General features: G+C 37.8%; 2 protein-coding genes and 1 pseudogene across 2 annotated transcripts; 2 read left to right on the top strand and 1 right to left on the bottom strand.

Annotated features, from left to right (window-relative positions):
- Positions 1-553: 553 nt before the first annotated feature.
- On the top strand, positions 554-2,708 carry LOC123891176 (probable purine permease 11). Its single transcript, XM_045941017.1, has 2 exons — positions 554-799; positions 1,430-2,708. Exons 1-2 carry the CDS (start codon positions 793-795, stop codon positions 2,518-2,520), a joined length of 1,098 nt encoding a protein of 365 aa, XP_045796973.1. The 5' UTR covers positions 554-792; the 3' UTR covers positions 2,521-2,708.
- A 6,947-nt stretch (positions 2,709-9,655) lies between these two features.
- LOC123888111 lies at positions 9,656-14,342 on the top strand. Its single transcript, XM_045937076.1, has 2 exons — positions 9,656-9,845; positions 10,839-14,342. The coding sequence occupies exon 2, from the start codon at positions 12,872-12,874 to the stop codon at positions 14,321-14,323; it is 1,452 nt and encodes a 483-aa protein (XP_045793032.1). The 5' UTR covers positions 9,656-9,845; positions 10,839-12,871; the 3' UTR covers positions 14,324-14,342.
- Positions 14,343-22,717: 8,375 nt separating this feature from the next.
- The window catches only part of LOC123892302, a 19,205-nt pseudogene continuing 14,261 nt past the window's right edge, over positions 22,718-27,661 (bottom strand).

Below are 27,661 nucleotides of genomic sequence, written 5' to 3'. Positions count from 1 at the left end.
ATGAAGTCAGCTATGGACTCTCAATCAAGATAAACTCTGGACTGTCAATCAAGATCGACTTTGGACTCTGATAGTACAAATTCAACATCGCTAAAAACGAAAAGAATGAACCTGCGAATAAACTTACAACATCTAAGTTAATAATATAAAACGACATACTCATGCCTACAAATAATATGATAAAATAAAAGTAATTGAAATACCCATACTTTCGGATATGCATCGTTGACGAATTTAGTCACGGTGTGAATCAGTAGTTGACCGAAGTTAATCTATCAATTCAATCAAACGAACCCCCAACAAGACAGGAAAGCAAACACCATACCAAAGACGAAAAATACAACGAACACCACACGGAGACGAGAAATCAAACACCATACCAAAGACGCAATTATGTTTTTTTACGGTTAAAAATTCCCTTTTATTAAAAACAAATAAACCCATAACCAAACAGGGTGAAATGGCTATCTCTCTTCTCCTTATTCTCTCTTCCCTAACTCTCTCAAACCAAACATATACACACGTCACGTGTTACCACCATTCTCAATGATACCGCTTAATTAAACTATTGGTCATATCTCATTCTTCATCACACCAACTGTAATCGTTTTGGCCTCACTCTCCAACCAACGCCGTCACACTTTCCCAATTGGAACAACCTTTGAATCCTATTCGATCCTCATTCTCTTAAACCATTTCTTCACTACTCTTCTTATTCTCTCGCTCTCTTTCTAATCTTTCCAATTTCAACGTCAAAAACCAATTCATTCATCCTTTCTTCTCAACAACATCATGACCGGTACTTCTTAACCTTCCTCTTTCATCTCAAAACATGATTATATGTTCTCTGTTGTCTTGTTTCAATTTAATGAATCTTCTGACTTTTTAACTAATTCATTATTAAGGGAATCGGTGGTTATGCTTATGCAGACAACACACTTTTACATGTTTATTCATTTTTTGTGTTTTGGGTAGTTCTGATTATTCATAAAGTATATGATCTTGATTTATCTATAAAGAGGACCAGATGGACTACTTTACAGGATCAAATTTAGGATTAACTATGTCTTTACCCTTCCATCATGAATGAATGATTGATTCTTTCAATGAACAATAATATTTTGTTAACTGCTAATTTATGTGTGATTGATTTTACTCTTGTACTTTTTGTGTGAGTGTGAGTTTAAGGCTAAATTTGAATTACCTTTTAGTTCATGAGATCTTCTGTCTAAGTTAAAATACTATGTATCTTTCTTCACTAATGAAAAATATTCTTATAAGTTTGTTTCAATGTCTTATTTGACAATTGTTTGTTTATTCAGATTGTCTCTTTCTGCCTTTTCCTTTTTCTCTGTCCTTTTTACATTTTACTTTTCTTTTCATGTTACATTAATAAAGACACTATAAATGATGTTGCTTTTGATTACAGACAATGAAGAACCGATGATCATACGCGGAAAAATTTCTGAACTACCGTTTAACAAATACAAGCGATGGCAATGGTGGTTTCTAGTGGCACTCAGCATATTTTTTCTTATTGTAGGACAATCTGCTGCAGTTATCCTAGGAAGATTTTACTATGACCAAGGTGGAAACAGTACATGGATGGCTACTTTAGTCCAAACTATCGCCTTCCCAGTTTTGTTAATTCCATTCTTCGCAATTCCTTCTTCTCCTTCAGAGGCTTCAACTTCTTATGTTCCACCTTCCATCAAAGTCATTGCTGCCATATATTTTGTTCTAGGAATCATGATTGCTGCTGATAATATGATGTATTCGCAAGGACTCTTGTACCTCTCTGCTTCTACCTATGCACTGATTTGTGCATCTCAGTTAGCTTTCAATGCAGTTTTTTCGTATTTTCTCAATTCTCAGAAGTTCACTGCTTTGATCGTAAATTCCACAGTTGTTCTCACTTTATCTTCTTCACTTCTTGCTGTTAATGAAGACTCGGATACACCGTCCGGTGTCCCGAAGGGAAAATACGTTGTTGGTTTCCTTTGTACACTTGGAGCTTCTGCACTTTACTCGCTTTTGCTGTCTCTCATGCAACTGACCTTTGAGAAGGTTCTTAAAAAGGAAACATTTTCTGTTGTTTTGGAAATGCAAATCTATACTTCACTTGTTGCCACTTGTGCTTCTACTATAGGCCTATTTGCGAGCGGAGAATGGCATAGTTTGCACGGAGAAATGAAGGGTTTTCAGAAAGGAGAACTTGCTTATGTAATGACTTTGGTTTGGACAGCAATAGCATGGCAGGTTTGTTCTGTTGGTGTGGTTGGCTTAATTTTTCTAGTGTCTTCTCTATACTCTAATGTAATTAGCACCGTGTCTTTGGCTATTACTCCTATTGCTGCTGTTATAGTTTTTCATGATAAGATGAACGGGGTGAAGATAATTTCTATGCTTATGGCTCTATGGGGTTTTGCTTCATATATCTACCAGAATTATCTTGATGATTTAAAGGCAAGACGTGCACGAGGTGTTGTTCCAAAGCCTCGCGATGAATCTTCATGTTGAGAATATTCAATTTTCGCAATATGCAATAAAATAACTTCTTTGCTGCAGTAGCTTAGCTTTAGAATTTATTTCTTCTTCAGTCCCACAGAAATAGAGTTAGTATATATATGAGGTCTTGGTCATTCTGGATATTGAACTGTATAATTTATTATATAAATGAAAAGGTTAATTGGTGTTTTGTTTCCAAATGATTGTTCGATGGCTTTTGTGATAATCTATTGGTGGTTATTGGAAATTTTAATATTATAGCTATTCTGATTGTTTTCTTTAATCTTTACTTTACTTTCATTTCATTTTTGCTATTTTATTTTAATTTTAATATATCTTGTCAACATTAAAGTTTGTTATGCAATGATCATAAAATCATGTATATTGTCAAATGGTTATAAAAGTTTGACCATATGACAGCTGAATAAATTTCTTAACAGGAACTTAAACTTAAAAGAAAAGTTGAAATAATCCGCCTTTTGGTAAGTAGGAACAACTCATAGGGTTTCCTTATGTATTGTGTCAACCATCTATATTTTTCATTCAAATGTCTTTGGATGAATATATACAAAAATTCATGGAAGAATTTCAATTAGTAAACTGAACAAGGAGGGACAGCCTTTGGAACATGAAAAGTTCTGTTTATGCTTATTTCTGCAGACAGCCTGAGTGCTTATTTCACAAATCCCAATATTTGGTCATTCAAACTGGGTGTTGGCTTCTGAGTTCTTTCATATTTTGTCAGACTTTGCACCTCTTATTTTGAAAATTCCTGTAAAAAAATCAGGATATATGAGAGTTATTGTTTTTCTGATTTTTTTTCTTCATACTATTGAGCTTTGTCAACAAAGGAGATCTTAATTTGCATCACAGGTTCGGGAATGTGATTAATCTTATAAATAAAACAGTACTTGACCCTTGATTGGGAGTTTGATTTATGGCATACTTTTAGCGAAGGGTTTTTTGCTGCAGATTTCTTGTCTAACAGGCTACGCCTTATGGAATAGCTTCATATCACTTCATTTGGTGGTTTCTCTCCAAGAGCATACCACCCCATCTGTTAGCTGGTTGAAGATGGAACGAAATGAGCCAAAAGATAAGCATTTCTGCATACTAGTGAATGCGGCATCAACAAGTTTTATTGCGGCAACTACAGAAGCCAACGCCAGCAAACCAAACAGCCGATTGAGACTACAAAAGATGAGAAACGTTCGATTTCTTAACGATTCCGAAACTCAAATTTCGGGTCTCTTGGTACGTTTCTATCAGACCAATGCAGTTCATTGTTATCCAGCAGGGAGGACATGTTTCCTATGACATCCCTGTGTACGGTCTTTGCCCCAGTAAAAGGGTTTTGCGGGCACTCACCAAAACCACACTTGAAATCACTCTGCAACACATGAAATGAAACAATATAAACATATAGACACCGACCGAGCAATTCAAATAGCAAACAACCCCCATGAGGGAGGGACAAGCAAGCCATACATCTTGACATCGACTGACACTTCATTAGAGAGCATGCTGCTGTAAGTTAATATCAGCAAAGGTAGTTATTTTGTTTGTTAAAATAACAGCACAGTTCTCAGTTAGGACTCAGTTCATGACTTGTACTACCTATATTATTGCACTATTTTTAGCTGATCAATCAATAATGACAAAGTTGATTCACAATGAATCACAATATCTCTCTCTGGATTGATTATAATTCAGATTATGGTAATTAAGCTACATGTTTAGATTGTTTGATTTTGGAAAAATGATATAGCGTGAAGGGATCAATGGAATGATAAATATCAAATGAGCAAACACATTCTTGTTGAATTTTCCACTGTTCTTTGCTACATCAATTAGGAATTTAGCACAAAACATAAGTATAAACCTTTTGCTCCTCTCTCAAGCACAAAAACAACGTGCTTACCCATGTGCTACAAAACTTAGGTTTAGGTACTTTTCATATGATGTTCTCAAATTCGTATCTTTCTCAAAATTTGATGTAACCATACCAAATACATTTATGAAAATGCAACCAACTTGATCCTTTGCCAATTGAAACCTATTTTGTCCATTTTAACCTCTCTTGGCTTACAAGCTAAGCTTTATGGAGTAGCTTCATGAAAATGCCAAATTTAACAATCCATATGAATAAATTTAATGATAGAGTAGAAACTTTGGTACCTAATGCAACCATTACATGGAAAGTAACATCCAACAACAAAATTCAGCGGTTCAACACCCCTCTGACTGCACATTTGTTAATTTTGTGTCCAAAAAAAAATCCTACAAAAAAATATCACACAGCTTAAATGCTTAATATCATAAAAAAAAAAAAGACGTCTTAGATTGAATAAGGTACTACTTAGAGCAGCTACAAGTTACAAACACAAATTCTAGAAGAAACAAACATATATATATATGTTTTTTTTTTTTAATACTCGGTATCTGGCTCAATGACCGACTAATCCGAGGGAAAAATCCCACCGTCCACCGACTATTTTTTTTTTTTTTTTTAATCTTTTGACTTGGTGTCTTTGGACCTATTAATTTGGAAATCACCGATAGGAATTCAAGATATATGAGAGTTATTTGTTTGTTACATAGTTGAGCTCGTCAAGATATATGAGATTTTATTTGTTTGTTGCATAGAGGAGGAGAGGACTTTGGGAGAAGGGGAGAAAAAGAAAATAGAGAGAAATCTTTAACATTATTTAAGTGTATTTTTGCAGAAAATAAAAAAATGAGTACTTGTGATTAATATTTTTTTTGTGTTGAGATTTTTATAACAATGTGAAAAGGATTTGAAGATTTTTCTAAACCTTCCAAATTTTCTTCCAATATACTCCTAAGTACTTTTTTTTAGTTTACCTTAAGAAAGGGGATTTGATGTGGACTTGATAGTTATGACAGATTTTATAAAAGGAAACGTGGGCAGAAGGATACAGCTGATCATTCCCTTATAGGAATGTTTCCTTATTCAGCGAGGGAAGAGAAAGTAAATCTAGATCTGATTGATTAAATAGGAGAGTGTTTCCCTGCCATTGTTTTTTATGCATGATTTGAGTGGTGAATTTTACCCTAGGAGAGCTAAGGCCTCTCGAAGTGCCTCATTTATCATTTACAGCTTATTTCCTTACATTTTAGTCTTCTGTTTATATTGTGAACTAGATCCTACATGAACTCTAGCTATTTCCAGCAATAAGAATTTTTATTCACTACTATATTCTACTGTTTTATTTTATTGATCAATGTTTAATCGTAATCGAGATCGAGTCCTATCAATTGGTATCCAGAGCCTTGGTTACAATCCAAAATCCAATCACCGAATAGAGAAACGTGTTGATGCGTTAGAACAAAGGATGAGCAAAGCTGAAGTTGCAGTTGAGCAGCTTCGTCAGTTGGTTTAGGAACAACAATCACGACCGCCACCAGTCACGGTGGAGCAGATTCGCGAGCTCATCCTAGAACAACGGGATCGTTGTAACCGTCGTCGGGGGCGACCACGGGAAAGAGATCACCACTATGACGAAGAAGAGGAATGGACCGATAATAGCACGTGGTCGTGGGACTCACAATCTCAACCACAGCAAACTGACGGTGGTAATGATCAGAGTTTCTGTGACGTTGAAGAAGGAATTCATCTCAACAAATTAGAGTTTCAACCAGAAACAGAATTGAAGGTTTGTGAAACTGCGGTGAAGGTTGTGACAGAGAAGATGAGGGTGCTATGTACGACGGAGGAGAACGATTGTGCACCTACACCAGCTTTGCAGTCTCGAACACCACCGCTGAACGTCGTTCGATCTACAACGACACTAGTACGGCAAGTTGCGCCGCCCAAACCTCCGGTGTCCAAAAACTTCCAAATCATTGAAGCACCGGTAGCGCACACACAGCTACTAGAGCCAGACCCGTCGGATTCCAACCAATCAGTGATGGTCCTTCCTCAACGAGTTCCACTACCTAAACCTCCCGATCCGGAAAATTATGTTCAGGGGAATGGGTCGTTGGCCAAGCTACCACCATCATCGCAGTCACTGACCACCGATTCAGGAGCAGAGATAAGTCCACCACCACAGGCAACACCGGCGAAGATGACCTCTAGATCGACCGAGCAGATCGATCTCACTTCAGTTGAGAAAAATCTGGAAAGACGAAGGGCAAAAAAGGTAATTTCTATATTGGGAGGAATTTTAGAAAAACTGGGGGCAAAATGGGGAATCTGTGAATTTGGTACATCTTTTAATCTAATGAACCAGACCCATGTTAATGAGGTTTTGCTTTTTGAGATATTCACCAATTGGGCAGGAGCAAAAATAATAGAGTTGGCACAATTCAAAACTAACAACTTGTGGGTTCAGAAAAAGGGAAATTCACATATCCCAATTCAAGGGACAGAAGAAAGGTTACTTTACCTTCCTTGTGGTCTTGGTTCATGACTAATAGTGATTAGAGATGTCAAAGTGTTAGATGTGTTAAGGATGTCTACATATGTCATTTCCCAGTGGCAATATAAAGATGTCAAGGCATTAGAGGTGCTACAGATGTTGACATATGCAATAGCCAAGTGGGCATTTACATGTGAGTATGCATGGCATGCAGGGAAGAAAATAGGTGTTCATATTTTCATTCCAAATCATTATGTTGGCACATTGAAGGATATCAATGTTACCAAGGAGCTAAGCAGACCTGTCGTTGTATCTATGGGAGTGGGGAATTCTAATCTAATTAGGATTGATTGTTGGCTCAAACAACACAATAACAAAGTTATACTATCTACTTGTGATGCAATTCAGTCGGGAGCTATTAAACAATTATGGGCACTTGCAATTATATTTCAAACATATGTATTAAAGAAAGGTCATGCCAAAGATCTTGTTGGTGTGGCAAAGGAAGCATGTCAACAGGCCTCTCATAATGGGTTAGATGTGGTTCTAGTTGATATAGCAGAACGTAGACATGATTATGAATATTTTATCTGTGATAACATGCTTGAGTTCAATTCAAGTCTTAAAGACATGGATAAAATTGGGGGTCAACCAATGTTGGTGAAAAAGCTCTTAAATCCAACTATGGACAGCAAGAACAGAGAAAATGGCATAGCACCAGCAGCAATTGTTTTTCATTTAACCATTTTCTCAATAAAGGATGTAGTCTGTGATTTTATCATGCTTCTTGATTTTGTAGAAGAGACGCCACTGGATATACTGATTACTGACAAGTATAGTGGGCCATCAGATGTCAAAAAGTTGAGGCTGAAAATGATGACCGCAGTTGCAAATGAAAGTAACACAGGTGAGATGGTGACAGAGCAGCGTGAATATGATGCCAATGCAGACATTCCAATTGCGAGGAAATCAATTTGGGTGGTTGTGAAGATGGTATTGCAACAGTATGATGTCAAGGTTGTTGTTGTTCCACTTATTCAATTTCTTGAGATGGAAAGGGGCTATTTTATCTCTAAAGCTTTGATGTTTGCAACTATGATATTAAATTCATCAGTGAGGATAATACCATGGGACCCCGGGAAATTCAATGTGTTTAAGGCTAAAGTTGATTGTGAATGTTGTTGGAGAAAATCTTATTCAATCTATGGTTTGCTTAATTGGGTCTATGGCAAACATAATCATTTCCAACCTTTACCAACTAGTTTGAATGAAGAGTGGCAGCTGAAACCAGAACCTGAAGAAGCATTAGATACCAGAAGGAATGCAAGTGGGGAGGTTGAAGTGTTAGTCACGCGGAAAGGACTTCTAGGTGTTGAGAACTCTTGGGAACTAGCTGACAAGATGAGAAAAGAGTTTCCCAGATTCCTCCTTGAGGTCAAGGAGAATTTTGAAGGGGGAGGTATTGATAGTTATGACAGATTTTATAAAAGGAAACGTGGGCAGAAGGATACAGCTAATCATTCCCTTATAGGAATGTTTCCTTATTCAGCGAGGGAAGAGAAAGTAAATCTAGATCTGATTGATTAAATAGGAGAGTGTTTCCCTACCCAGGGGCGTCTCTGAGTTTTAGGAGACTTTGTGCAAAATTTAAAAGTGGTCCCTTAATAATTTTTTTTTTTTTTAAAAAAAATTATCGATTTAAATTGTATATAATATAAAAAAAATCATTTTTATTCTTGTAATCATATAAATTATCAATATTAAACCAATTGCATTAAATCAAATAGAACAAGAAATACAAAATAATTATCTTTGTATATAACGTCAAAAAGGAACATCTTAATCTAAGATTAAATTTTATGCAAAGATTAAAATGGACTAGAATTATATTTCCGAGTATAGATAACTAATCTATTGATACTCATATGATATTTTATGAACATTAATAATATATAACTATTATTTTAGAACCTAAAATTTAACCTATTAATATACATCTGATATTTTATGGGTATAAATAATATAGAAGTAATATTATAATATTATAGGACATCAAAATTTTAAGTTGAGGCCCTCAAAATTTTGAGGCCCGATACCGTCGCACTTGCTGCACATGTGTGCAGGCCGGCTCTGTCCCTACCATTGTTTTTTATGCATGATTTGAGTGGTGAATTTTACCCTAGGAGAGCTAAGGCCTCTCGAAGTGCCTCATTTATCATTTACAGCTTATTTCCTTACATTTTAGTCTTCTGTTTGTATTGTGAGCTAGATCCTACATGAACTCTAGCTATTTCTAGCAATAAGAATTTCTATTCACTACTATATTCTACTGTTTTATTTTATTGATCAATGTTTAATCGTAATCGAGATCGAGTCCTATCAGGACTTCTTGGCTTAACTAAGGAGTTTGGGGATTTGGTCATATAATAAGCCTTATGGGATTAGGATAGCTTCATGAAAATGCAGAATTTACAAATCCATATGAATATGAATTAAAACAGTAGCAAAGTTAACATAAAATTAAGCATAGAAACTTTGGTACCCGATACAACTATTAAATGAAAAATAAAATACCACGACAATGTTAGAAATGAGTAATTCATAATTGTTAGGTTGTTAGAAGTGTTAGTTACAAGTATTTGTTAGTTAGTTTTGCAAGTTTGTTAGATTACTTATATAACAAGCTATCGTGTATTGTGTATACTCTATAAATAGAGACCTTATAACGTGTTTTTCAATAATCTGAATGAATCACATTCACATATTACCAATAACTCTCTTCTCTCTAGTGTTACTTCAATTCTAATCCATTCTTTACATTTGCTAGTGCATTCATCTTTGTACCTTCCCTTGCTTGCTTGTGCGCACGCTGCACCTAATCCTGCACAATTGCAGGCCTTTGTTCTAGTGTTCTAACAGACAATACATCACAGGCTGATCAGATGGAATAAGGTACTACTTAGTATGTAGTAATTCACCCGATATGAGTTTTCATTTTGCACATATAGTTTTTGGTTTTCCCTGTTTTAATTCGATCAGAGAAATATGTTATTAAACAATGACCCAGACATTTAAAAATACTATAATAAACTCACTAATTCAAAAACATCAAAGATTTAATCAAATTAATGAGTTACAATGCTCATGTATATAAATATATGGTTTCCGTAAAAAAAACGTGGTTAATAATTTTATCAACGGGTTTTCAAATACAACAACATCCACATACGAGAGTGGATTCTCTCCCGTAGAAACCTCTCAATTCTCCCTCCAGTGTGATCTCAGGCAATAGCAATACTCCGCAATTTCGTCCAAAGTATTGCTATTGTGGATAAATAGTGTAGTGGATAGTGGTGTCATTTTATTTAGTTTGTGGGAATTCAATATAATTTCATGCTACAACAGCCACATTGTGTGTCGCAGCAACCACAATGACCACATCTGCAACAACGGCAACCCATTACGGCAATCGCAACTGCAATTTAAAACCATAAGTCCCTCCATCATACACATCTATCATCCAACTCTTTCAGTGAAATTATAGTTAAATAATAATTTCTGTGTTGTTTTACTGTTGTACTCGTGCATGAATTTAACGTCCAGTTTGAATCAGCTTGCACCTCATGGGAGCTTCTCAGTTAAAATATGTATCATTCTTCACTAATGATTTTTTTATTTTATTTTTCAAGTCCATAGATATACACGGGCACATGAAATTAGAGAAGTTGAGATCGCTTTTGTAAAATAGAGGCTATAGCATACTAGAATTTGAACAAGATCTATTTTCTGCCATCCACACTATTGACTACATTTGATTTCATTGAGATGGATAAATTAAGCTTTCAACTATTTTTCTTTGTACTCCTTTTTACATTTATTTTTATTTTGATGTTCCTTTGGTTACTTTAATGAAGACACTAAACTTAAAGTTGATTTAAATTACAGATAAAGAAGCGGTGATCGTAGCTGGAACTCCATTTAATAAATATAAGCGATGGCAATGGTGTTTCCGGTGGCACTGAGTATATTATTTCTTATTGTGGGACAATCAACTTCAGTTGTCCTTGGAAGATTTTACTATGACCAAGGTGGAAACCGTACGTGGATGACTACTTTAGTCCAAACTATTGTCTTTCCAATTTTGTTCATTCCATTTTTTACGATTCCTTCAAAGGCTTCAAGTACTTCTTATGTTTCACCTTCCATCAAAGTTGTCGTTTGATATAATTTGCTCTATGAATCGTGCTTGCTGCTTATAATATGATGTATTCGCAATAACTTTTGTACATCTCTGCCTCTACCTATGCACTGATTTGTGTATCTCAATTAGCTTTCAATGCAATTTTTCCATATTTTCTCGATTCTCAAAAGACTGTAAGAAGCACATTGGAGTTTATATGTACTGATTTGCTCTATGAGATTCCACTGTAAGAAGCACATTGGAGTTTATAATCAAAGTAGTGAACTTTTGAGAGTTGAGAAAATACGAAGAAAAAAAACTGCATTGAAAGCTAACTGAGATGCACAAATAAATGCATAGGTAGAAGCAGACAAGAGTCCTTGCGAATACATCATGTTATCCACAGCAAGCACGATTCCTAGAACAAAATATTTCAAAATGACGACTTTGATGGAAGGTGGAACATAAGAAGTACTTGAAACCTTTGAAGTAATTGTAAGAAATAGAATGAACAAGATTGGAAAGACAATAGTTTGGACTAAAGTAGCCATCCATGTACTGTTACCAACTTAATCATAGTAAAATCTTCCAAGGACAACTGCAGCTGATTGTCCCGCCGCAATAAGAAACAGTGTACTCAATGCCGCCAGAAACCACCATTGCCATCGCTTGTATTTATAAATGGTAGTTGAGAAATTGTGTTTATGCATACATAATTCTGCTGCAGATGCCTGGCGCTAGACATGTTATTTAACAAATTTTGACTGCAGACTGGATGTTGTATTCTGTGTTCTTTCATATTTTGCCACAGGTATTGGACCTATTTGGTCAATGACTACAATCCCATATTTAGTCATTTAAATTAGGTGTTGGATTATCTGTTCTTTCATATTTTGACGTGTCTTCGGATCTATGAGAGTTATTGTTCTCTCATTGTGTTCTTTCATATTCCAAAGGAGATCTTAATCTGTATCACAGGTTCAGGAATGGGAGTTTGATTTGCGGCATACTTTTAGGGAAGATGATGTGATGCAGATTTCCTACTTTGAGACTCGATTCATTAGAATTCCTACTTTGAGACTCGATTCTATCGGTTTCGTCCCTAGAATCTAATTTATCCGTTACAATTGGTATCTAGAGCTTCGATTTGGCGCGCACTTCATGACTGCCAAACACAAATTGGTGAAAGTTTTGAATGCACTTGATGTGGAAGACAAGATGAAAATGAGTTTATGTTTCATATGTGATAAACCTTTTAATTTTGAACATCAATTGTGGCATCATAAAAATATTCAGATAGTGATGATGGATGAAGAAGAAGTTGAAAAAGAATGTGAAAGTTTCACGCAGCAACAGATTGATTTCAGTAAATTTGATGGCGTGGTACATAAAGATGAAGCTCCTGAATTGAAGCTTGACTGCCACACTACAACCCCAACCATACTTCTTCCTAAACCACAAGGTATAGACATATTCAATCACAACACAAATGTTCATGAACCAGAGCAAATTCAGAAAACCCCTAGTTCAACCACAACAATTCCACCAAAATCTCCATCCCTCACAAATTCAACTCCAGAATTCTCTAATTCGATGTTGTCTGACAAGGACGACACAAAGAAGACACATGTTGAACAAGAAGTAGTCGCAGATTCAAATTTCGAGACCAACGTGGAGATGTAGAATATTGAACACAACTAATATTGTTCTGACGCAGTCACTCAAGGAGGGTTTCACTGCAAACCCAAGTATTGATGCCTATAGTTTGCTACAACCTACCCTCCAAGTGTTTGATCAAATGCCCATAAAGAGGTTGAAACCCACATCGCAGAACCAACAACAAGCAACTAAAACAGCATTTGTTCAAGTTATGGTGCGACGGCTAAAAGATTTCAACAGATATAGATATTTCGATCCTGGTGGAGCGATAGTTCCAAAGTCTAATGCACGTGGTTTTTCTTGGATTCAATCACAAAAAGCTACAGCAACAGTTGAGTCACCAACGCTAGAGCAGCCTACTGGACCAGCTTCGAGATGGCCATGGGTACCGAGGATTATCAGTTTCCAAAATAGATTTATGGTTGTCAATGAAATGTGTCAAAGGGAAGTGCAAACGTTTCTTCTGGAGATGAAAGGTTTGTCATTCACAATTCTCATTTCATTCTCTTGTTGTCGGAAACTGAGAGATTCAAGTGAACAAATTTATTCACTCCTTGTGGATGAAGGTAACATCACGTTAACCCTGCTAATGGAAGCAATACATGTAGTTGACTTGCTTTTTCTACTCTTGTTGCAAAAATGTAGCATAGTCTGTTTCTACTTCCCATATATGTTCTATGTTTCTAGTGTTGAGTGCCTAATAGTTGATGAGGGGAGTTTGACTAGCCAAGATTTAACCAATAGACTACATACTTTCAATCTAGTTTTTACTGCCAGGGACATATTGGTTTTGGAAGACTCTAATAAAACTCATGGTGCCATCATAGTTGAGATAGCTCTACTGAATTGTGTTTCCTTGGTTTCTTATTTTGCTCTGATGAGTTACAAAATTGAGTATTCTAATCTTGCTGAAATAGAATTGGTGTATGTCATGATTTCTTTGGACATTGTTTGGAAGATGATGAACAACTCAATTCATGGAAATGTGTTCAAATTAACATCTGGAGTTTACCTTTTAGCTATAAAGTGTTATGTAAGCATGAGGTGTAGTTCTAAAATTGGTTTTGTAAAGGTTGGAGATTTGGTTGCATTTGTTCTTGGTTTATTGGTAAACCACATATTGAACTTACATGTGATTAATCAGATAACAAGCTTCCAACAATGCTCTCTTCTTAATGTATGCTGCTGCAATTGTCATCCAACATATACTACCTTGGCTAATGGAAAAAGAATGGTGTTTTCTATTTATTGGCATCTTGCTCTGAATCTATTCACAACACCTATATTTGTGGTTGCTGCACACTATTCACCAAGGCGGTCTCAGCTAGTTTTTTACCGGTTTACTTGTGTAGCTATTTTTCACAGAAAGATGATCAACTGGGGGAATGTTCGAGATGCTAAAATTCTAATCAAATGGAAAGATTTGCCTCATAAACATGGCACTTGTGATTGTTCATCCTTGAGGACAAGGATGTTTGAAGGGGAGGGTATTGTAACAGGAAATGATATTAGATTAATAATAGTTTATTTTATGTCATTTTACATTTTTATCCTTTGGGGTTGTATTTCAAGGCATTGTGCCTCACTTTGAAAATCAATCGATGAATGAATGAAAAATTATCTTCTCTCCAAACTCTCTCATTTATGTTTGCATAATCTCATTTGTACCGAATTCTATTCAATTCATTAGAATGCCTACTTTGAGAATTGATTCTATCGGTTTCGTCCCTAGAATCTATTTTCCCGTTACACTGGATTTGATAGTTTCGTTTCATTGGTCTTCAGGTGGCACCTACAGAGAGGTTAAGTCTTCTCCTAGCTGATGGTATGGGAGTGACTTTCATTAGACATTAGTTTCATTGTTTCCTTTTTTCCCCTCCTTTTCTTTTGTAGCCAAAACAAGGTTCACTTTGCCACTATATGCACAAAAGAAGCTATAAATAATTAATCCGATAAAACTGTAATATATTGTATAAAGATATACAAGAACTATTTGAATATGAATTAAAACATTAGCATAGAATTTAGCACAAAAACTTTGGTATCCAATATCACTATTATTAAATTGAAAGTAAAATCCAACAATAATACATCACATCTCAGATGGAATATGGTACTATATAGACCTGCAACTTATTTTACAAACACAAATTCTAGAAGAAACACTGGTATTAAAAACACAGAGACATGGATATATGTTTAAGTTGGCAACTTATAGCATTTTTATTCAACTCACTTCATTAGGTGGTTGCTTTTTCCAAAAGCAAACCACCCCATGAAAAGTCCGCCGACTAATGTAACAAACACTTCGATGATTGAGTTAGCTGATTGAAGATGCATAAAAACGACCCAAAATATAAGCATAGCTTTCTGCATATTAGTGAATGCTGCACCAACAAGAATCATTACAGAAACAGCAGAAACAAACACCATAAAACCGAACAACCCAAGGAAGGACGGCCATATGGAAACATCGCGTTCTTTGTTCAGTGCTGGGACATTGATTATTGGTAATTGCCTATTCCATAAGTTGTATACCAAGAAAGACAATGGTTGAGACTACAAAAGATGAGATACACTGTACGACTTCCTTACGTACGTGCTGCTTGTATTTGTAGGTGTAGCCATGCTGAAACTCAGAGTCTCTTGGTACGTTGCTATTAGACAGATGCAGTTCATTGTTATCTAGACATTCTGGTACGTACGATTTCCTTTGATTGTCTTTCTTTATCCAAGTTATTGGGAGCCTACTTCCAGAGAATGCTGTAAAATGGTTTGGCGGGCACTTTCCGAAGCCACTGGAAACCATTCTGCAGTGCATGAAATGAAGCAACATAAATAGTAATAGTATACTATAAATAATAACTCATACAAACAAACAATTTTATTAACTTACCCAGATACTGGAAAAGTTCCACTGATGACTCCCAGCATTTTTGTAGAATGATGATATTTCTTCTACATCTAACCAAAACTGCATTTCAGTTTTCTTTCCAGCACAATCAAACTGCTTGTTCGCTATAATTTGAGTTAATCTTCGATTTACTTCTTCATCAACCCCATTCTTCTCGTCAAGCTAGGAATCGGATTACACAAGAAAATAGTACCTATTAGTTTTTTCAATATTGTCTTAATTGTATTTGTCAAAAAATCCTCTTGTGGTTATTTCCTTACAAAATCATTGACAATCCCCTTATAATCAAATTATGTGAAAAAAATAAGATCAATTCAACTAGTTAGTTGAGCTGACATTATTTCACTTAGTTTGTTATCTCATCCGAGCACTGTGAACAACAACAGGCCAATGTTGGGCCACAAGAGATAGAGACATCGTATTAAGGCATTAGATATATGAGTTACCTCTTATCAAACATTTTTTTTTTATTCATAGACGATTTAAGAGTAACCAACCACTCACACTTGAACCCAACAGTTTGCAGATCCTCTCCCTCATTAAGGTTTTCCTCACATTTTGTTGCTTTCACTCATTTCCAAAAACCTTAATACATAAGCTAGTTAGTTTTCGGTTAGTTGCTATAAAACAAAAACTAGTTAGCTTGTTTGTTAGAATAGAAGAGTTTTCAGTTGGAAGTTAGTTAGGCCTCACTTATTTCATCACTTATCCAGCCTATGAGTTTCACAAATTCCTTCGAAAGAGTTTGTTATAATACGCATGAAGAACATGATAGGAAGCTAACATAAGAGTAGAGGAATTGTAAATCTCATCTATGAGTTTTGGAAAAAGTGAAGAACAAAAGAGCTAAGGGTAATTAGTAGGATAAAAATAATTAGAATGGATGTGAATAAGATAACGTACCAAATATTTATTGTATAAAAACAACTCATAAGAAGATATATCGTTCCTAACAGTGTTCTTTCCTCTTTTCCAAAAAAAAAACAGTGTTCTTTCCAAGCAGTTCATCTTCATCATCGTAACACATCACATCATCTTCAGGTATGTAGCTTGGAATTGGAAAAATCATCCTAGCGTGAAAGATGAAAATGATGATTGAGGACAGGAAATTGAGCTGAATCAACACAGCACAACAAAACTAAAGGGGGTGGATGTTCTAACTTTTGATCGGACATAAAACAAAAAACGGAGTTAGTAGTTATACTCTTGATTAATTTCCACATCACAAATGTTAATCTGAAAGGCATATTGAATGGAGATTAATTCGAAGTGAAAGACGTGTTGATGTTGTTGTGGCAAGTGTGAGTGGTTAAGTCCCACATTGCTTAGAAAAGTGGAGGTTGAACACTTTATATATGAGATGACCCATAAACCTAACACCTTAAGGTTTTGGGTAAGAGTGTGGTGTTCAACTCACTTGTAGAGTTATTCTTAAGCCCAATGTGGATGATCCCCGGCTGCCCCCTCGTGATGACCCAACAGATGTTAACATGGTGAAGGAAATTTCAAGGTGAGAGAGAAATTAGATAATATTTTTTTCCATATACTCTTTGTCAGGTAATTGAATAAATGCAACAGACAACAACATTAGTTTAGTAGTAGTATTTCACATAGACCTTGAAAAAAACAATCGTTGGTTGAACACGGTAACGCCAAATTTGTGTGTTTAGGAATTTCCCCCCTTAATAAAAAAAATAGAAAAGAGAAATTTCTGCTCATTTGCCTCTGTATTGTGAATGAGAAATCATAATACAATATGTACTTGTTTAGTTATCCATAGTTAGTCAGTTACCACTCTATTCACTTCTGCTCTATTGTGTTCAGTTCAGAGAAGACACAACATAACACATACAAGTTCCGGTTGAGTCCACATGGACAAACAGGAAGAAATGACACCTCTGGTTGAGTACACCGCCTTGTTCTTGTGCTTTTACTGATATATTATTATATATACTTGTAGAAAAATGATTAATGTTTATTAGTATCATTTTTGTAAAGTAGGTTACTATGGCAAGCCCATATTATAGGGGGTTGACGGAGACTAGTCTTACAGTTACAACATCTCATGTCAACATCTCATGTCATTCGTGTAATATTTTTTGTCCTGGGGCTATTAATTGAGTTTTAAGTACACAATATGATTTATGTTTACACATTATAGGGTGCTTTTATTTAATACGTCATTTTCTTGCTGTTTGTGGAAAAGGCAATCCAATATCAACGCGTGTTCAATCACTTTGATAAAAATGGAGATGGGAAGATATCGCCAGTTGAGTTACGACAATGCATGGGGATACCAGTGGAAGATACAGAGGCGCTTGTGGCAAGTCTAGACAAGGACGGAGATGGACTGTTGAGATTTGATGATTTTGTGAAGCTTATGGAAGGAGAGAACGAGCAAGATAGATTGAATTGCTTAGAAGAGGCTATTGAAATGTATGATATGGATGATTTTGTTTTGTTGAATTCTAAGGTAAGTCATCTTTGTCTTTCAGTATTCGCTATCTACTTACTAATGCAAATCGACATTCTCTTTGAAACATAAGTGCTACAATTTGTTTTTATGGCTCTTTGAAAATATAGTCCTGTTGGTGTCGGACTCTACATCAATGGGTGGGAAAGTTTAAGGCTGCACTTGTCAGGAGTAATCGTAAGGTGAGTCATCTTTACTCTTAATCTTAACTGTCCGCTGTACTCTTAATCTTAACTGTCCAATGAATTGTAATATTGTATTTCTTTCTCTTGTTCAGACAAATCGAGGAACTAATCTGATTCCTGTATCGCGGAAGGATTTGAAAAACATTGCATTCAAACAAAAACCTTTGTTTTGTACCACAATTGGGAAGGTGCTTGATATTTTTCCACAACAACATTGGATGTTACTAATGTTATTCGGTAGCATCCTAAGTTACCTTGCAAAAAACTCTACCACTTCCTTTGAATTCCAATTTGGAAAAACCACAAAAACACCACACTTACTATTAAGTTTCAAGGAAGCATTTTCTGCTTTCTCACCAGAAATGGCACATATAACTAACTGTGTTCATGTTATGCTATATTTTGAGTTGGGTGCTGGTTTTACCACTAGAACCTGGAATGCAGATATTTTTGGTGCTACTACTGATTTCTGCACCTCTGCTTTATTTTCCTGAGCTGGTACACAGGGCTTCGGCTTAAGGGGTTGAAGTGGCTTGTGGCAGCTCATTCAAGCTGCCTTTGTTTTGTACCACAATTGGGAAGGTGCTTGATATTTTTCCACAACAACATTGGATGTTACTAATGTTATTCGGTAGCATCCTAAGTTACCTTGCAAAAAACTCTACCACTTCCTTTGAATTCCAATTTGGAAAAACCACAAAAACACCACACTTACTATTAAGTTTCAAGGAAGCATTTTCTGCTTTCTCACCAGAAATGGCACATATAACTAACTGTGTTCATGTTATGCTATATTTTGAGTTGGATGCTGGTTTTACCACTAGAACCTGGAATGCAGATATTTTTGGTGCTACTACTGATTTCTGCACCTCTGCTTTATTTTCCTGAGCTGGTACACAGGGCTTCGGCTTAAGGGGTTGAAGTGGCTTGTGGCAGCTCATTCAAGCTGCCTCTCATTGGGTTTACTTCTCTAGCGGCTGTTGGCATTTGCCTTATTTTTGGGTTATTGGCATTGCTAGTGGTTTATTTGAGCTGGAGGTTCATACATGGAAGGACAAAAAAAGAGGTCAAGATGTTGAGGTTAGCTTGGATGATTTGTTGTCTCTGACATCCAATGGTTGAGTGACCTCATTATAGTCTTATGACATCAAAGTAGTTTTAAGAAGAATGCTAGCAACATACTCCCTCCAGCCTTAATTATAAAGCAAATATCGCTTTTTGGTGGCATTTGCTTACAATTATGGCCAGAGGGAGTATTTTATCGATTAAAATTCATATGGGTCCTGGCGTCCTGCTAAATTATATGGGACTCATGCATTTTAATCAATAAAAGAGTGTGTTGAAAATTGTACGTTAAAGTGTGTGTTATTAGGAGCCTAGTACGGCTCAAGTTTTAATGTTGAATACATTTGTCTTTTGGTTTTGGTGTTTTTTTTTTCTCAAGAAGCCAAAGATTTGGTTTGATGTGTAGTTAACAACTTCTCCGATAGAGAGAAAATAAGTAACCCGCTTTTAGGTTGCATAATAAATATTAAAAGGTTGACTCCGTAGTGACATACTCATCTTTAAGCAACTTGTAAACAATTTATAAGTTTTTTCTTAAATGGAAAAAATTGACTAATATGCAACTTATAAGTAATTTTGATCAGTCGTCTGGAGAATCTCGCCACCGTACACTTTGAGAGTATCTCAACCACTTTTTCCCATTTCCTACTCAATGTTCTTCTCAAAGATATTTGGATCCACACATTGATGAATCAAGAATAAACTGTTCCTGACTTTCCTTCCTTGCTCACGAAACAAAGTTCTTTGTGCCTCAGATGCATTGTCTGCTATTGCTTGAACACCATCATTCAAAGTTTCAAGAACATCTTGGAATATGAATATTACTTTAATTTGTGCACACCATCAATCATAGTTATTTCCTTTGTATACAGAAAGTTTTGCAGGGAATTTATTTGAGGTTGTATTCGAATTTGACATTGATCTTGCTTCGATTATGGATGACTTATACCAGCTTGTTGGAGAAATCTTCAGGTTCCAATGGTTTCAATTTTGGGAAGAAGGGGTTTAACAAAGGAATTGAATACAAAGTTTATAATATATACAATGCAATCCTACTAACAATTATTACTTGTTCAACAAGTAATGTAACAAACTTAACTACCAAAACAAACTAAACTAACTTCGTGACTAATTTTCTCAAGAAGTCCTTAACTTTAAGAAGTTTGACCATGAGACAGCTCGATAAATTTCTTGACAAGAACTTTAATAAAAGTTGAGCCTTTGGGTAGACTGGGTGCTACATCAGCGAGCAGGGCCCTGACAGTGCTGCACTTCCAATGACCAATCCCCAACGCCCTGATAGAGATACTTAATATGGCGGTTGGCTTCTGAGTTCTTCCACTGATTCCTCTTATTCAGTTCCTCACTCACTCTATATATTGCAGTTTTCGTTTTCATTCAGCAGTTCATCAAAAATACTCAATATCGATTTTTTTCCTTTTCTCTGCTTGTTTCTTCTCAGAAATAAATATTTCCTTTTCCTTGTTGTTTCATCGACCGGCTCTGTAGCCATATCGAATTGATACTGATACGCACAATAAATTTAAAGCTGACACGCACGAAAAGAAAAAATAAATTTTTCTTTTTCTTAGCATTAAAAAATTAATATATCACCAGACCCAAGCCCAAGCTTGGCCGAACGGACGGCGGCGGCGTGCGTGTGATATTCGACAAGGAGTGCGTGGTCCACCGTTTACAAAACGGGGTACCCCTTGTGGCACACCCCAAGAGGACACTTTTCTATATATAAACACTTCTAAGTGTGTTCCCTCCAATGTGGAATTTAGAAATGCTTTTTTCAATTCACACTTCTCTTAGTTCATAACTTGTGTTTATTCTATACCAAGTTTTTTCCTTCAATATTCACATCATGTTCCAACAATAGCTTTCTGCATACTTTTGAATGGTGCACCGACAAGAATCATTACAGCAACAGAACAAACAAACACCATAAAACCGAACAAGCCAAGCGGCCATATGGAAACATCACGTTCTTTGTTCAATGACGGGACCTAGATAACTGATGATAGGCTGCTGCTCCATATGTTGTATAAAATACCAAGAAAGACATCGGTTGAGACTACAAAAGATGAGAAATGCCGTACGATTTCCTTAAGTATGTGTTGATTGTATTCGTAGGTATAGCCATGCTGAAACTCGAGGTCTCTAGGTATGTTTTTATTAGTCCAATGCAGTTCATTTTATCCAGCTGGGAGGGCATGTTTTCTTTAATGCTCCTTTGCTTATCCTTCTTTACCCAAATGATTGGGAGCCTACTTCCAAGGAATGTTGTAAAATGGTTTGGCGGGCGCTCTCCAAAACCACACTGGAAATCACTCCGCGATGCATGAAATGAAACCAACATAAATAATAATAGTCATAATATTTCTTCTATATTATTTAACTAAAACTACTATTATTAGTTGATCAATAATCACAAAGTTGATTCGCAATGAATCGGGGTGTTAAAGACCTATAAGAATAGTATCAATATACTAATAACTAATCACAAAGTCTACAATCTTCATATATATCCAACATGTCTCTGGTCGTCTCTCATCTATGTATGTCCGTTTATTGCTGATTTGATGCTAGCTCCCTGCAAATGTAAAAGATGTGAAGAAACCCCATCTGGTAAGCGATAAGAAACTTGTTACTTGATTTGGAGAGGTTTTTATTTTACACTACTACAGTTATAAAATTGGGTATTAATTTTAGGGTCTTGCTAACATGTGCCCTAAGGGCACATTGTAAGGATTCCAAAAGTAGAATAATTACATTGAAAAATACAACAAATTGACTTTTGAAAAATTGAATGCACGGTTTTTGAGAATAATATTTCTATATTAAGTTTCTTATCACGTGCCCTTAGGCACATTTTAGCATTTGCCTTAATTTTAATATGGCTGATTATGGAAAAGGTAAACTAGGCTCAATAGGCGCAGATCGCGCTTAACACACACACAAGCTTTAGATTGAACGAAGAAGAAGAATAAGGAAGAAGAGGGAATAATTGTATTGATCACTTCACAAAATCACGAAGAATAATTGTTCAAAAAAAATCACGAAGAATAAGGAAGAAGAGGGAATAATTGTATTGATCACTTAACAAAATCACATTACATCACTATTTGTAGTGTTACTTGCAGGACAAGTTACTAACAATCTAGTAACAAACTCAACTATAATCCCTATATTTTAGCAACTAACATCAACAGCATTTTAAGTCCCTAACTAACTATTAGTTCCTTCACATACAAGTAACTAAACGTGGCTAATCATTGATTCAAAAAAAAAAAACTTGGCTAATCATGAATTAATTACAACACCCACACATGTCGTATCAAGTATTTCGACTTCATAGCTAATGATTGTATACTCTCATGCTTACGTTACTACTGTTACTGATGGTTTGATTATCTTGGACCCCGGTCGGTCGTGCTTCTGGTTTCCATTCCCATCATCATATTGATATGATCAATCTCCTCGCGCTTTGCCATAAGAACTTGGAGTCCGTATCATGGTGAAGGTATGGTAACGTTGTGATTCTAGCACAAAAAACCGAACGCGTTCGAGTTATTGGCTCGTCCAACCCGGCAGCATTCATGAGTCGCTCGTTCAACTGTCCCTCGGAGACACGGTTGAGAACATGGTTGCCCCCCGTCCTTTCTAGCTCTCGGTCCCACCCAGCAAGATACGGCTCAGCCAAAAAACGTGAGCGCCCCTGCGCGAGCCTTATTTTTTTAGTAAAGTCAAGCTTTGGCTCCCTAAAGACTAAAGACAGAAATGGATCAAAAAAGGAGGGACTTCTGCAACGGGCTATACCACCCAAACCAACTGAGGGAAGTCGCATCCGCCCCATCGCAAGCACCTACAATGTCATGATCACATTGGTTTACCCTTTTTTCTTTGGTAGTTCAACGGACGATCGCCCCTCCAACATTAAAAGGTATAAATATGGAAACTTCTCTGCCATTTGGATCGGAGAATTTATGGAGGAAATCGGTTTTTAAATTTCCAGAAACCACACGATTATATAGCCAAAGGGAATACGCCGAGCGCTGCTAATGTGGCTACTATGCTATTTCTTTGGAAAGCTCCTACTGAGATGGGAAATTCCCCGATAAAGCTGCTAGTACCAGGTGAACTCATATTGGCCAAAGTGGAAGAGAAGGAAATGGTAGAGAGATTCGGCATGGTGCTCACTAACCCTCCGTAATATCTAACAAGTCGAGTCTTATGTCGGTCATATAGAATACCAACACATAGAAAAAGGGCTGAAGGAACCAGTCCATGACTTAACATCGGTGGAATGTTACCTCCAATTCCCTGTATGTTCGATAGAGCCAAAGATTCCCCCCACTGATCGGAGTACACCGATTACCCCCCGAACCGTACAAGATAGTTACTGCCTATCATACGGCTTTCTAACTTCACTTTTTTTCTGGTCATTCCGCTCTGTCGATCGATGGTAGTATAAGAGATTTGATCTGTAACCCCCCGATATTTTATACATACATAAGGGTTCCTGCTTTCTACCCATAGTTAGCATGTATCTCCCCAGGTCATACTTGAGTATCACATCGTAGACCCCCACCCCAACTCTATCTTCCTTATCGGTGAACCGGAAATAGTGCATAGGTACTTTTCAATGCAGCGGGGACGAGATGACATACTACGATCACGTATAGAAGTGCTGCCCTTCGACTCGGCAATATGGAACCTCTCAACAGCTCCCGTTCCTTTATGAGGTCCTATCGGGATAGGTAGGCCCAGCCCAAGCCTTCCCCCTCCCTCCATAAGACCCTCTTTCTTTTTCCCCCTCGAGAAAGAGAAGAAAGGGTTTTTTATCTTCTTTCATGTGAACGGCCCTTATATTACGCGACCCTAATCTTTTTTTATGTTCCACCGCTGTTACGCCAGAAATAAAAGGTTCCACACGAGCTCCCGTTCTGCGGCGTGGTGGTATGACCGATAGGAGATTGGCTCCGGGTATAGATAGGGTAAAATCTGCAGGAGTCATGCAAATACATAGGCCCTTTCCCCTCTCTTTTAGATGAATGGGGTGGTTTGTTTGGTTTATAACGTCTTTTCCTATCTACGGTCCCTCGGAGCGAGGGGTTAGGCAGGTAGTATGGGCCCTCTGACTTCCAGCTATGTGTTGTGTGGCTCCCGCGAAGCGAATGAAGGGAAGCTCGAAGAGCTTACGCTTACTCTCAGCCTCTTTGATTGGTAGGCGGGAGGGCTAAGCCCCCTACTTAAGATTCCATTCATAAGGGTCATTTTCAGTTGTTGTGACGCTTTGGTTAGGCCGACTACTAGACTACTAGAGGTTACTTCTAGCTTCTATAGGGCCCTTTCCACTTTGATGTTGTTTTAGTTTGTATTGGTACTGAATGAACATATCAAACAAAGGCGAGCAGTAGCCCTTCTCTGGCCTGGGAAAAGCAGCGAACTCTAGAAGCTAGGGCGTTGTTCACCTTTGGACACGAACACTATTTCGTTCTCAGCGTAAACCCGCCTTAGAGATTGAATGGCAATAAGATAAGTCGACGTTCAATCTAAGATAGCGCTGCTTGTAGTGAACAGCCCCCTTCTTTACCAACCGAAAGCAGCCTTTGTTTGGTACTTAACTTAAGGAACCCTTGCAACTATGATAGAAAGCTGTTTGCTTGTTGCCAAACCCTTCGCCTTTCTTTTGTTTTGAATCAAAGTAGGTCGCGACTGTTGTATTTTTGTTTAGTAGGTCGGGGGAAGCTAGCTACCGCTTATACGACAGCTCTGCTTCCTCGTCTTGCTTCTGGAAAAGCTTCTACTTTGCTTGCTTCTCTCGCGCTTGCTTGCGCGAAGGCTTATTAAGTCCTTTTCGCTAGGTCCGCTTCCGTCAAAGCGAAAGATCTGATCCAACTGAAATCCCGCATATCCGCAGCGCTCAATATGCGGCTACAGCTAGGCGATCATATAGTGCCAAAAAACCATTTTTTATGTATAGAGAGATCCCCTAGATATACAGATAGAATAGATGTTCATGGATAGACAGACATTCCATTGATTCTTAGTTTTGGGGCTGAAAAAGTTCGTCAATCCAAATGAATCATTCTTGTGGTCTCTCTTCGCCCCCCGCCCCGAAACTGACCCACAGCACAGCGCCCATTCGCTTCGCGCGCAAGAAGGCTACGAAGTTCAGTTCATGAGACCGCGGCGGGGTGGAGCAGCCGCGACACGAAGTTCCTTACCTTAGCTGGATCTCGCTGGTGCCACCTAAACGGTAAGTAGGCGACGGATGTGTGACGTTTGGAGTTGTCGTTCGTGCACCTGTCCCCAATGGAAGAATGAGTGATCCGTTCCCCAGCGGATCATGGCCTTACCACTCGGTCCCCGATGGCCTGCGGGGGATTCGGTATAGCAGCTTACGTTTTTTTGCGCTGAGCGTTCCCGCTGGACTGGACACGTGTTAGCTGTAGGAAGTATGGTTCCGAAAGTGACTTCGGTTCGCCAGTTCAGGCTCAACTCCTCGCTTTATGTTAGCGGACCTACACTATAGGTCGGGCCGGGGCTCTGCGCTCTTTCTTTCTGTGTGGGATGATGCCGGGGAGAGAAGGGAATGCGTCGAGGCGGCGAACAACAACAACACAACTAGATTTTTGCTTTTCCCTCCATCCATGACAGTGCATTGGACCGATGGATAAGAGAACTGAGCTGGCGCTTGGGCACTCTGCGTACGATGTAGGCTCCATCAGATACATATCGATTTTTTTCTGATGGATCAAGAATAGTTGTCTTATCAATAGATAGAAATAAGGGATTTCCCCTTATTATTGATGGATTCCCTCTATCTCATTCCTACTCTTTCGATCTATCAGAACGGATCAGGCTATCTATCAATCGATTTTTAAATAGCACGTTCATATCGCTTTTCGTTCATTTCCGCCACGCCAGCCACAATAAATAAGAAGAAGCAGGCGAAGCGGCTAGAAGCGCTCGCTTCTAGCCCTTGAATTCTTATTCACGAATGAATTGGGAAAGCCAACACAAAGATTCGATTCTGACTTCGTAGAGCCGGTGTTGTTGTTGCCTGCGCGTAGGGTGTCCCCCACTCCCGTCCCGGGGCGCTCGCTAAGGGGCTTTTGTTTTTGGAACAGACGGCAATGTTTTGCTGACGCCTTGAATCAAGCTTTTGTTGCGACATGCTATGTTTTCTCCCCCATTGCTAGTAGGTTGATGGGTCGCACGCCCGACACACATGTTTTGGCCTTGTCTTTTGTGTCAATAACTAAAAATAGGTGACCTAACGGCCGCCGCCCGACTAAATATACCAATAGTCACCAGATTCATATGGGCTACTGAGGAGTAAGCAATGATCTTCTTAAGATCGATCTGTCTTGAAGTGGTCAAGGAAGTATATATTATAGCAATCGCGCTTGGAGTATAAATGAAAGGAGTGGAACAAAGTGTTGCTTCGAGAAACATGGGTATTGAAAATCATAAAAACCCGTGGGCTCCCAATTTTGAAGGAATTCCTGCCAAGATGACGGATCCTGCCGTAGGTGCCTCTACATGAGCTTCGGGTAACCAAATATGAACTGGTACCATAGGCACTTTGACGGCGAAAGCGGCGAAAGAAGCAATCCATAGAAAGATTTGGCGCCGCTCACTAAATTCAGTGGTTAATGATATTTGTAAATAGGCGGTCCCTGTTTGGAAAAGAATCAATAGAATAGCTAATAGCATAAAAACATATCCAAGTAAAGTATAAAGGAAAAACTGATATGCTGCCTTGATCTTTCTTTGTCTCGAACCCCATACCCCTATAATAATGGTAGAGTAAGGGGTGGCCCCAAAGCGGAATTTACCGGTGGTGGTTGGTCGAAGCTCCAGTAGGTAGCCACTCCCTTCTCAGGGAACCGTACGTGAGACTTCCGCATCATACGGCTCCGTCCCGAGCTTCCGTCGTCGGCCCTTGTCATTAGACCACTATCTATGCATGTATATTAAGCCTGGAATCTCGAATCTTTTGCTTCTCGGGTGGTGGCGAACAATGCAGCTTGCGTTGCGGGAGATGCCCTCCCGCATTTCCTTTTTTATTTTTAAGGGGGCCAGGCCAAAGAAATGTCTCCACCAGCGCCAACAGTCTTTCTTCGGAATTATACTGAACGGGTCGATCCTCCCCTCCCGTTTGTTTTAGCAACTTATCCTATCCTAAGGTCTCCTCACCAAGAGCTCCCCGGCGACGACAGAGGAACCAACCCGCCTGTTGTGGCGGGGCGGCTTTTTTTTTTCACAATGAGTGAG

The sequence above is a fragment of the Trifolium pratense genome, linkage group LG6 (assembly GCF_020283565.1).
Source record: "Trifolium pratense cultivar HEN17-A07 linkage group LG6, ARS_RC_1.1, whole genome shotgun sequence".
Taxonomy (NCBI): Eukaryota; Viridiplantae; Streptophyta; class Magnoliopsida; order Fabales; family Fabaceae; genus Trifolium; species Trifolium pratense.
The sequence above is the reverse complement of the archived record's forward strand: the minus strand, read 5'-3'. Positions and strand labels throughout refer to the sequence as shown.

Bases quoted from the DNA above. Each gene is read 5' to 3' on its own strand.
- LOC123888111 (XM_045937076.1), top strand. From the start codon at position 12,872: ATGCCCATAAAGAGGTTGAAACCCACATCGCAGAACCAACAACAAGCA.